Genomic DNA, 12,962 nt, shown 5'->3' on the forward strand with positions numbered 1-12,962 from the left:
GGAGTGGATCCTGTTACCATCATTTTAAAGGTTGAGAAACTGAGGCATAAAATGCTTACATAACTCCAAGATATCACAGCTAATAGGTAGTGAAGCTGGGACTTAAACCCTTGCTCTTAATCTCTGTATAGATACTGATTCGTAACTACTTACAATCCCCTATGGGGGGGGGGGACGGAGGTAGGTTATTTCTGACTTTGTATTACTGCAAACACTTTGGGGCTTCTTTTGAGCTAAACCTTTGTGCATCTCCTCTATTATTTCTTTGGGAAAGATAAATCCCTAGTGAAACCAGCTTTCTTGATTTAGCACTCTTCCAACTCTGCCATGCTGTGCACCTTGTGTCAGTGGGTGCTCCCTAACATAATCTGATGATTATGTCAAGGTAGACTGGGAGAGCCAACACTCTAAAATGAGTTGTGTCTCATGCCCTGGCTGGTGTGGCTCAATTGAATGAATGTTGTCTCATGCACCTAGAGATCACCAGTTCTATTCCTGGTCAGGGCACATGCCCACGTTGCAGGCTCCATTCCCAGTAGGAGGCATGCAGGAGGCAGCCGATTGAGGTTTCTCTCCCTTTCCCTTCCTCTCTCTCTCTCTCTAAAATCAATAAAAACATATTTAAAAAGAGCTGTGTCTCTGTGACTCTCAAGTAAATGAGAAGTTGGGGAAGGCTGTAGTTAATTCTGATCCTTTAAGATCACGTGGCTCTTCCCCTCGATGGCTGACATCCAGTTTGGTCGTCCTTACCTGGGAATTGACAGTCTCCTTCACACCCCCATCTAATGACAATGGCAGATTATGGGAACTTGAAGTGTTCCCTAAGACATTATTCTCAAGACAAATCTATAAGCCAGCAAATAAGTGGCAAATATCTCAAGCCCCCAGTTGGCAAAGAGGCAATTTTATCGTGATATCAGGTCAGAGGCCTGTGGGCAGCTCCTTTATGGAATGCTGTTTACCCATGAATGATTCTGTTGGTTTCATAATCTCAGCAACTCTTTCATTTACATGGATAAAAAATTCACTCAAGTAGACAGCCAGAGATTTTCCTAAAACGTTCTTTCTAAAACCAGCTTAACTTTGGTCTCTCCCAGGAAGTCATCACGACTTGAACTCCTCCAGCTTCTCCAGCCAGAAAGATACCAATTTGTGCTGTTATGATGACAAGAAGGAATGTAGTTTGCAAATATGTATTGAATGCCCCATTTTGTCAAACACTCTGTCAAGGGAAAAAGAAAAAGAAAACAAGATACTTCCATGCCCTACAATTTTCAGTAATGGTGTGTAACTTTTGCAGCATTCCTTCACGTCTTCAAACAAAAAGCTCTGTCGATTCATTGCAGTCCATTCTCTTGTGACCTCTTTTAATTGGACGGTAAACTGGTTGTCCATTTCCTCTCTGTGCTTTTTATTCTTCTTGTTCAAATTAAAAATACTGTGTGTATAGATTGGAAAAGACCAATCGCCAACAACTGTATGAAAACCAGTTAGTCATCAGATCACATATCTAGAGAAATTTCAGTTATTTAGCCCAAGAGGATGTTTCAATTCAGAAGGAAATAACAAGAGTTAACACACACCCGGTTACTGCAATCATTCTCCATTAGTGTACATTGTATGGAAATGTTCTGTTTGTGTCTGTCTGTCCTGAAAGTTTGTGAGCTACTTGAGAGTGAGGACTCTGCTTATTGTTAATTTTTAAAATATTTCTATTGATTCGATAGAGGAAGGGAGAGTGAGAAAGAGATAGAAACATCAATGACAAGAGAGAATCATTGATCAGCTGCTTCCTGCACAACCCACACTGGGGATCAAGCCTGCAACCATGGCATGTACCCTGACAGGGAATCAAATCGTAACCTCCTGGTTCATAGGTCAACGGTCAACCACTGAACCACACCAGCTGGACTCTGCTGATTATTTTTTAATGTTCTGAGCACCTGGCTAGTAGCAGCTCTTCGTTTCATGTTTGTTGGCGTATACTTTTATTAGGATGTAATACATTGTATAGCACACCATTGATTTAATAACAGGTTTACATGGGAGGAAATAAGGAGGGACCAGGTTTGTACACTACACTTATAAACAACTATCATACAACACATTCTGATTTCAAGGAAGTTAAAGCTTTTATTTTTTTAATTTATTGTCTAAAGTTTTACATATGTCTCCTTTTTCCCCAATTGATGCTCCCTCCCAGGCATTCCCACCCCGGGCAAGCCCCCACCGCCCCAGTGTCTGTGTCCATTGGTTATGCTAACATGCATGCATCCAAGTCCTTTGGTTGCTCTCTTACCCTACCCCTCCCCTGCCATTTGTCTCTGGATCTATTTTTGTTCATCAAATTATGTTAATCATTATATCCCACATATGAGTGAGATCATGTGATATTTATCTTTCTCTGACCGGCTTATTGTGCTTAGCATAATGCTCTCCAGTTCCATCCATGCTGTTACTGCAGCATAGTATTCCATCGTGTAGATGTACCACCGTTTTTTAATCCACTCATCTGCTGATGGGCACTTAGGCTGTTTCCAGATCTTAGCTATGGTGAATTGTGCTGCTACGAACATAGAGGTGCATATATCCTTTCTGATTGGTGTTTCTGTTTTCTTAGTATATAGTCCTAGAAGTGGGATCACTGGGTCAAATGGGAGCTCCATTTTTAACTTTTTGAGGAAACTCCATACTGTCTTCCACAGTGGTTGCACCAGTCTGCATTCCCACCAGCAGTGCATGAGGGTTCCTTTTTCTCCACATCCTCGTCAGCACTTGTTGTTTGTTGATTTATTGATGATAGCCATTCTGACAGGTATGAGATGGTATCTCGTTGTTTTGATTTGTATCTCTTGTATGATTAGTAACTTTGAGCATGTTTTCGTATGTCTCTTGGCCTTCTGTATGTCCTCTTTCGAAAAGTGTCTATTTAGGTCCTTTGCCCATTTTTTTATTGGATTGTTTATCTTCCTTTTGTTAAGTTGTATGAGTTCTCCGTAAATTTTGGAGATTAAACCCTTATCTGAAATAGCATTGGCAAATATGTTCTCCCATGCAGCGGGCTTTCTTGTTGTTTAGAAAGTTAAAGCGTTTAAAGTACATCTTAGAATGGAGGAAATCCTGTAATTGTCCTTTACTGGACTTCTAGTCTCAAAAACACTGAGGATTTTGCCTCCATTATGTCAGCAGACAGAAATTCTTTAGCATTGGTTGTATGTACTCAAATCATCCTACTCTTCCTACAGTGCTTTTTCTGAGACCACTGACAATTTTCACATATTTGTCTGTTATTATTTCCTTGAATTTCCATTTCCTTCAAAATTTTTCAATGACTTTTTATAACCTTCTATTGTCCGAAGGGTCCCCCTGTTAGGCTCCTTTTCTCCTGCAGTGGCCCTCATTCATCTTGTCCTCTGTGTGGGAACCCCACCCCCCACCCAAGGCTCAGTCCCCATCTTTTCTCAGTCTTCACTAGTGGTACTCAACCCTGGATGCATCAGATCACTTGGAGAGCCCTTTAAAAACATCCAAGCCCAGATCCCAACCCGTGTTGATGGAATCAGTCTACTTGGACTGAAATGTTACTTCTGGGGCCCTTGGTCATGTAACTGAACCTCTGAAATTCAATTAAGATGATGTTAAAATCTGCTTCATCAGAGTACTGAATAAATTCTAACCCCCCATCATTATAGCAAACTTTTTCCATGTATGTAAAGCCCATGTTTCTTTGAAAGCTCCATCAAATCCTTCTTCCTTCCCACAGCCCTCTGTAATCACTATTTATTCTGGCCCATTTGCAAAGCACACTGAAAACGGAAAATGGGCCTGTTAAAAATGAAATAGTCTCCTAGCGGATCTTCCTACTACTTTTCTTGTCACCTTCCAATCCATTCTCCACACAGGATTCCAATATTCCGGTGATCTTATGAAAAAACTTGAAACATGTTGCTTCTTTTTGTGAATCTTCTAATAAATTATCTTTGTTCCTAGATGAAAATCCGAATTCTCTAATCTGGACACAAGAGTCTACAAAATCTGACCCTTCCCTTGCTATCTTCCCATTGTTTTCTGTCATCCAGCTGCACTGGTCCTAATTTGATACATTCCTTCCTACCTCGGGGTTTCGTGCATGTTGTTCCCTCTGCCAAGAAAGAGCTTATACTCACCTTTTCAAAGTCAGCTTAACAATGACTTTTCTGGTGAACACTTCTCCGACCCTCAGTCCACGTAGATGTCCCTAATAAAACCTCTCTACACCCCATTAAATAGCCTTTGTAATGAAATGTTTTATCATAAACTGGGTGGAATAGAGCAGAATATAAACTTTTTCTTGATATACCGCTTATGTTATTTGATTTGTTGCTGCAAGCATGAATTATATTTGTACTTAAAATTTTTATTAAAAAGCATCAAACACAGAATAATGTTCCTAAGTCATTTAGTTGTTTAATGTCTCTCTCCTCCCCTAGAATACAAGTTCCAAGAAGGGCATATACTGGGCCTGTTTTGTTCACCACTGTGTCCACAGGATCTAGCATTGCTTCAAACACAGGAAGTGCTGAATTTAGTGAGTGATGGTTGTTGACTAAGAAGGCCAGAACATGAAAATTAACTGGGAGGCTATGCACTAACCTTGCCCAGGAAAGAGACAACCCTCAGTCACACTGAGAGAATGCAAGGGAGTGGGCACACCTGTCTGAGTCAGTAACCTATTCAGGAGCATCTTCCCAGCCTTTTAAGCGCTTGGGTGTGCTTAAAGTCTCCAGAGGGAGGCAGCATTTAGATGATTGACATCTGCACTAGTTACAAATAGGACCTGAGCCAGAAGCTACTGACCAGTCCAGGGGGTCATCAATACACTAAAAAAATGTTGGTTTTAACTTTTCTAGTTATAACTATCATTATTAATTTGTCACTCACCATATGCAAATTGGTTTTGTTATTTTTTTTTTCATATCTATCTATCTACCTATCTATATATCCAATTTTCCAATTGAATCTATAGTCCCCTAAGTACAAGGTCATTTTCATAAAAGTTTTGAATCCTCTTGACCTGGTACAATCTGTATCATATTCCCTGGAATGAATGCTGCCAACATTCTTTCAAATACATGGGAAATATTCCAAGCTTCAATATTTCTCAGATACTTTCTAACAAGTTTTTTATGTTTAAATAAATGCAGCAAATTTTCACACTTATATCACCAATGCCTGTTGACGTTTCTTTGATTTTCAGTGTGGGGTTTTTTTGGGGGGGTGGGGAGCAGGGGGCTTGGCTTGAAATCTTTGGTAGCACATTTGTAGGTAGATACTTACAATATTATCTGAGCAAAGTGGGATATTTTAATGAGAATGTGTGTTTAACGTGCAATAAATTGTAACTATTTCCTATGGTTTTAAACATAGGATATGCCTTATGTATAAGTTATAGGAATTGCCTAATGAGATCATTTGTGGTCCTGAGATCGTGTTGTAGTAACTAATAGACTTTTGACATGGGGGGGGGGGGTGGGTCTGTCTCTTTTTGGTTCGTTTGTGTTGTTGTGTTATAGCAGCAAGAGCCTACAGTCCATTCATTTTGCACATGCTAATGCTGTATCCTCCAACAGTGAAAAATGAAGTGAATTAGGCTCCAGAAACCGGTGCCACCCAAAAGCTAAGGCCAATGAAGACATTACTAAATCCCAAGTCTTATAGAGCCCTTCTGATTGATCCTTCCCCTCTTAGGAATCCGAATTATATGTTACATCTAGATGACAAGCCTAGATGTGCTCTTTTCCTGTCATTTAACATACCTTGAGCCAAACATGTTTAATTTAGGTTACAGGCAGCCTCGAGATAGCGTGAATTCAAGCCATTGTGTGACTTTAGTAGGATTCCATTTACTAACCAAGATTACCCACTATGATGGTTTCTAGGCCAACAGCATGAAATGAGCTTTTCTTCTTCCCCTTCTTTTTTTTTTTTTTTTTATCAAAAACAATTATATTGTTGTTTTCCACTGAAAGTAGTATTTATGTAGTAAAAGCTACCCTGCTCATCTAGTCATTGTTCTTAATTGCTGCAGGGTGGTTCTCTTTTTCTCCCCTATAGTCTATGCTGGCTTTGCCCATTTCCTCCTTTTAATTAAAATCTAAAGATAGTGAAAACTTTGTGTTTATTTGGAATAAAAAATAAATAAAGCAGTAATATACTTAAAAGTTTTTTAAAAAGTGACGCTTTTCCAAATTTAGGAAGGAAATGAATTAATTAAAAAACTATTCACATGTGCTTACCATGGGTTTTGGTATCTGTGGCTGATTGCATCAAGAACAGCTCGTCTTTGTTCTTTATTCTGTAAAAGGAAGAAAGTTGATGTACCCAAATTCCAAGTTGAAAAGGTACCAACATGTCTAATGGCCTACGTTCCTAATCAAAAGAGAAGTGAGGGTAAGAAATTAAACAGGAAATGCTAAATCAGGTAAAAGAACGTGGTGTTTTGATTTTTTTTCATTTTTAAATATATTTATATAAAAGTACTGCACCATTCAAATTCTTTGAATAAGTACACATTGAAAACAAACTAAAATTATGACAATACCACTTTCTCTTTTTGAGAAGAAAACAGAAATCATCAGTTGTCTCATTCATAGTTGAGCATAATTTTCCCTAAAACAAAGTTAAATTTGCATTATAAAGACTCACCTATTCAAAAGTATATTTTATTTCATTTTTTAATTACAGTTCACCTTCAATATTACTTGGTATTAGTTTGACGTGTACAACATAGTGGTTAGACAATCATATACTTCACAAAGTGTTCTCCCTGATATTCCCAGTACCTACCTGGCACCAGACATAGTTATTACAATATTATTGACTATATATTTCCTATGCTATACTTGACATCTCCGTGACTATTTTGTAAGTGGCAAGTTGTACTCCTTAATCCCTTTGCCTTGTTCACCCATCCCTTCAACCCCCTCCCATCTGGCAACCATCCATCTGTTCTCTGTATCTATGAGTCTGTTTCAATTTTGACTCTTGAACTGAGGAGAGAAAAAAGTGCAAGTGAAATAAATATGATCCTATGTGATTTACTTTCTTGTCTCTGTAAAAGACAGGTATTGGGTAGCAAGAAGAGTGTCGTCGGTGAGCTCTGGGCTCCTTTCTCTCTTTATGATTCCGTGTCTAAATAAACAGACTTTTGAAACTACTATTGATCAGTTAGACTCAGAGTTGAAGTCTCTTCACTTTACCTTCACAGAATTAGAAAATGTGGTGGTAATGTCGTAGGAAAGAGCTGAATTACACATAGATAGCTGTGGTTCAGTGTAGATCTGCAAACTCCTTTAAGAAAGCATAATTTATTGATAAAATATTTGGCAGCTTAGAACCAGTTCTCACATTAAAAAAAAATCCCCATACCCTCTCGGGTACATGGAAGTTACCTATTATCACTGAATAAGTGACCTCTATATACTGCCTCCTTTCCCCCAGGAACCAGCCAGTGGATGGCACATCTTGGGCATAAACATGGGGTGTAGGGGTGTCAAATTTATAATGAAAAGGTTTTGGTTTGTAATCATTTCTAACTTTTCCTTACCTGGGGTAGGAAACAATGATATGGATTATCAAACGTATTTCACTTCAGTTTGGAATGCATTTTTTGTTTGTATTGATATGGGATGCTATATTCATACAAAGTAGCAAAATCATATTATGTTAATTTCAACATCAGAGGAATGAACTAGTACTTTTTTTAAAAAAAAAGCTTCCCTTTTTGCCCTGGCCCGGTGGCCCAGTTGGTTGGAGCATCGTCCCAAGCACCAAAGGTTGGGGGTTTGATTACCAATCAGGACACATACCTGGGGGGTTGGATCCCTGTTGTGTCTCTCTTTCTCTCCCTCCCTCTCTAAAATCTTCTCCCCCCACCCCCCCACAGAAGCTTTGATTTGGAATGACTTTCCTGATCAAGAGCTTCAGAGTTAGTACTTGTTTTAGAAAAGCAGATCTGTGTACTTAAGTCATCTACTTGGGGATGAAGACCTGAAATCTTGATCACGTCTGCCTCTTTAATGTCCATGTGTAGGATAAATAAAGTGACAATTGAGATATTAATGCAGGGTTGCCCCACCATTCCACAGAAAATTTGAAAAGTCATCTAATGGAAAGATCATGGCATAATTTTATTTCTTCAATTGATTTCTGGCACATTGATTCCATGAAAATTGACCTTATCAATAGACTTATAAATAATTTTATTTTTGCTTCTGGACAAATTTTTCAGGACTTGGATGATCTTCGATCTTCATTCACATTTTTTAAAATATATTTTATTGATTTTTTTTACAGAGCGGAAGGGAGAGAGATAGAGAGTTAGAAACATCGATGAGAGAGAAACATCGATCAGCTGCCTCCTGCACACCTCCTACTGGGGATGTGCCCGAAACCAAGGTACATGCCCTTGACCGGAATCGAACTTGGGACCCTTGAGTCCACAGGCCAGGCCGATACTCTATCCACTGAGCCAAACCGGTTATGGTCTTCATTCACATTTTTAGTAACAAAAGAAATTGCATCTTCTTAATCTGGAAAGACTTTCCTTAAAACAAAATAGCAGACCCCTCCCCACCTCCCCAATTCTTCTATATATCAGTGTATAACATCATAAACATTTTGTTAATATATCCAATTTTGACTTTCCTTACTAGAAAGAACCACTTCCCATCTCTATAACTATGAGGTCTTTTTCTCCAGTAGAATGAATACAATGGCAATGCATTTTAAGAATGCATAGACACTAGGGTTTCTCTTCTCCATCCTCCTCGGTAACATAGGGCTCTAAGTACCAAACATTTGAGTGGAAAATCCCTAAGGCTACCTTTTCTTATGCTAATAGATTTTTTCCTTCACTTGCCTCAATTTGCAAAATATTACTGTTAACCCCTTAGGTGTCTTTCTTCCCACAGTCAGTGAGAAGCATTCTCTTTGTTGTAGCTGGATCACCAGCTTGCATAATGCTGCCTATTCTAGACTTGAGCTATTGAAGGGAGCAAGGGGGCAGAAAGGCCTTTGTGTGAATGGAGCATTTAAAGCATTCATTTTATATTCAGAGCATGAGTAGAAACAAAACAATTCTTTCTGAAAAAATGTCAGTGGTTAAGGCATGGATTCTGCGATGCATTTTTCTTATTAAAAAGCAAAAAATGAGCAATGCAGAGACTCATACTTCATTTTATGACATATTATATATGTGCACCAATATAAATTACATCCTGGTCTCTCTTTTTTTTTACTGCACTGTTTTTAAATAACTTGAAAACATACATCAACTTTCAGCAAGTAGACTAAGCAATGGGTTTTGTGAGTTTGTTGCCTGTGGCCCCAGTATCTCTGTTTTCTGTGTGGGAATATCCAAATAACTAAAAAATCCATGTAGGCAGGAAAATGGAGTGTATATAGGTATCAATGACACTAAATCCCATTTATTGAGACATTACACTAGATACTATGCTAAGTGCTTTACTCACATATCTCACTTAATCCATTTAACAATCCTCCAAGGTATTATTATTATCCCTGGGGTAGACAGAATTCTAAGACAGATCCCCCAAGAGTCTCACTCCTTAGTATACCTACCTTCTCTCAGGCATTCGACCAAATACTAATCCAGGAAATTTACCGCTGTGAAGGGATTTTGCAGATGTAATTAAGATCCCAAATCAGCAGACGAAGAAAGGGAGATTGCCCTCAGTGGGCCTAACTTACTCAGGTGAGCTCTTACTGGCAAAGGAGATTTAAAGTGAGAGAGGGATTTCACATGAGGGAGATTTTTTTGTTGCTAATTTTAAAGATGGAGGAGGCCACATGGTAACTTCTAGATGCTGAGAATGGCCGCCCCCTGACTAACATCCAGCAAAGAAATGGATCCTCAACCTACAGCCACAAAGAACTGAAATCTGCCACAACCACATGAACTTGGAAGAACCGCCAGCCTCAGATGAGATTTGAGCCATAATAACCAAAACCTTGATTTTAGCCTAGTGGGACCTGAGCAGAGAAACCGGCCCTGCCTTCCCAGGACTTCTGACCTATAGAAAAGGTGTTGCTTTAAAGCAGCTAAATTTATGGTAAGAAAACTAATACAATCCCCATTTTATAGATGGGAAAACTGAGACATAAAAGAACAGTAGACAGCCCTAACTGGTTTGGCTCAGTGGATAGAGCGTCGGCCTGCGGACTGAAGGGTCCCAGGTTCGGTTCTGGTCAAGGGCATGTACCTTGGTTGTGGGCCCATCCCCGGTGGGGAGTGTGCAGGAGGCAGCTGATCGATGTTTCTCCCTCATCGATGTTTCTAACTCTCTATCCCTCTCCCTTCCTCTCTGTAAAAAATCAAAGTATATTTTTTAAAAAAGAGCATTCTCATCCCTTCTTTTAAAAAAACAAAACAAAACAAACGGTAGACAGATACATGCAAGGAGAGAGAAGAGAAAATGAAAAGGTTTTCAACTGGCTACTTTCACTTGTGTCACATTCAAATTTTTCACTAAGGCCACATACATACCAGTAGATTTACCCTGAAAAGCATTATGAATACTAAGTTGCCTCACTTATGCTCAGAGAAAGGGCTGATACTTATTTTTTCTCTGCACTTCTCCAGGGACATAAATGTTTTCCTTATTTATATATTACTGTGAATTTTTATTATTCTTCATAATAATATTCCCATAATTCAAGAAACACTAGGATTTTCTGTGAAAGCAAGACTAGAACTCATTCTGTGGGGAATTGTCAGAATTTGTAACGAATAACCAATCGTTCTGCCAGGAGCCCTTTATTCAGAACTTGTTGACGATCCCTACCGGAGTCTGAAATCTGAGAAGATTCAACTATTCAAGCTACAGAAAAGCTACCCAACAGCTTCCCAAGTCTCTATTGGTGCTCAGTGCTCAGTTTCTGAAATATAATCAAGTGCCTGTTTTGCAACTGCTCTCACCCTTGGAGTTTTCTAAGATGTTAGCACTATTGTTAATTCAAAGGTGAAAAAGTGTGCTTCTCCCAAGTTAATTGTCCAATTAGCCTCAGAATACAGAATTACACTAGGGGTGTAGTTCGGCATTGTGAACAGTAATAGTAGAACCAAGTTTCAATGAAAAATTATGTGGCAAATAGCTTTCAAATGACTACTGAATAAGCTAGGAGTAGAATAATAATGAATTTAAAAATTAATTTAGGTTACTTAAAAATTCATTACTTAAAAATTAGTTTACTTAAAAATTCTCCTCTTCTGTAACTTGGTCTCTTAAAAAAGACACTGTATGAGAAAAGAAGCAATCTCAGTCTCTATCTCCCATCCTATATAATAAAAAGCTAATATGCAAATAGACCATACAGTGGAACAACCAAACAACCAGTCACTATGACGTGCGCTGACCGCCAGGGGTCACGTGCAGAATATGGTGGGTGTTGGCAGCAGGCGGCAGAATGTGGAACATGGTGGGCATCAGCCACAGGGGGATGGTGGAGCAGGTGAGTGGGGGCACCAGACCAAGGTGGGGTCCCAGTCGCTGTCATTGGGGCAAGCCTCTGGTGATTACTGAAAATTCTTTGCTCCTATGCACCCCGGTTCCGACTGCTGGTGCCAGAGCTGCCGTTCACACCCACTGCCAGTGCTTGTGCCGGCCCCAATCACTCTTCACTGTCAGCAGGTGAGAGCGGGGCTGCTATCAGACAGGGGACCGGGGGCTGTGGCGGGAGGAGCCAGGTGGGGGCGTGGAGGTTGGGCCAAGACCCGCCCCTGTGCCCACCGCAGCCTCGTGGCCTGTAGTTCCTTTCAAGGTGTACGAATTCGTGCACTGGGTTCCTAGTACTTATTGATAATTATCTATGCCATTCTAAGCACATGGAGGTGTGGGGTTAATGCTGTCAGTACAAAGGCAAATAAAACAGATCTGAACCTCAGTTTGCCTAAAGCCATTGGGGATGTGGCTGGGATTGTGCAGTCTAATTGCTAACAGTAGTCACACTAAAAGCTTCAATAGCACAAAGAAACTTTCCTATGAATTCTTCCCCAACTGAAGGAACTCACACGCGTTCCTACAGTACTTATTTTCAGTGCCATTGTTTTGCACCCAGAGACATAGCTGGTATGATACCGCAGGGCCCCTCTATTTAATGAATTGTTGCCAATTTGCTGAATTGAGATGGCTTGATTTCCTAGGTCCAATCCTGGGAGAAGAATAGGCTGCTAGTCTCACTCACTATGCATTCTATGCATTTTTGTCAACACAGCTGAGGTGCTCTGGGAGTGTTGTGTGTGAATAGTAAGGAAAAACCACAAACCTAAAGTTTTCATGATTTTAGAATTTCTCCCAAAGATCTTAAAAAGCCAGGATAAATGCCAGATTTAGAAAACAGATGTTCTGGTATTTTAGCCACCTGTGCTTAGGATATTCAATCATGCCCAAGTTTTAAAATTGATAGTATATTTACCAGTAAAGGGACCTGGCTATGGAGTCAAACCACAGGTTTATTAGAACCCATTCTAATTTATAGAGTTTTTTCCTTAGCCCCGAATCTCCCCCATCATCATCAAATATTTGTTGAAAACCTATGGCGTATGCTTAATTACTGACGTTAAGAAGTATAATTTTTAAAGAAGGTGAAGTTTATATTAAGACACAGACTCAAGATGTTACATCAAGCCCCACAAATGTTAGTAACCACCATGATGTATTTTTAACCTTCTTTCCTTAACTAAGGATAAAATCACCCACTAGGTTCTAAATTACATTGAGTTCCTTTTCCTTCCTTCTTTTTTAAAAAATTGATTTTAGAGAGGAAGGGAGGAGAGAGATATAGAAACATCAATGAGGAGAAAGAATCATTGATTACTGCCTCCTGCATGCCCCCCACTGGGGATCAAGCTAGCAACTGGGGCATGTACCCTGACTGGGAATCAAACCGTGACCTCCTGGTTC

General features: G+C 39.6%; 1 protein-coding gene across 1 annotated transcript in view; it reads right to left on the reverse strand.

Moving 5' to 3' along the window:
• Positions 1-12,962, reverse strand: part of SPMIP2 (sperm microtubule inner protein 2) — a 70,084-nt gene that overhangs the window by 19,219 nt on the left and 37,903 nt on the right. Inside the window, exon 3 of the mRNA XM_059699514.1 lies at positions 6,276-6,334. Coding sequence (XP_059555497.1) covers positions 6,276-6,334 — 59 coding nt within the window. The remainder of the gene's footprint in view (positions 1-6,275; positions 6,335-12,962) is intronic.

This window comes from Myotis daubentonii, chromosome 5, assembly GCF_963259705.1.
Source record: "Myotis daubentonii chromosome 5, mMyoDau2.1, whole genome shotgun sequence".
Classification (NCBI taxonomy): Eukaryota; Metazoa; Chordata; class Mammalia; order Chiroptera; family Vespertilionidae; genus Myotis; species Myotis daubentonii.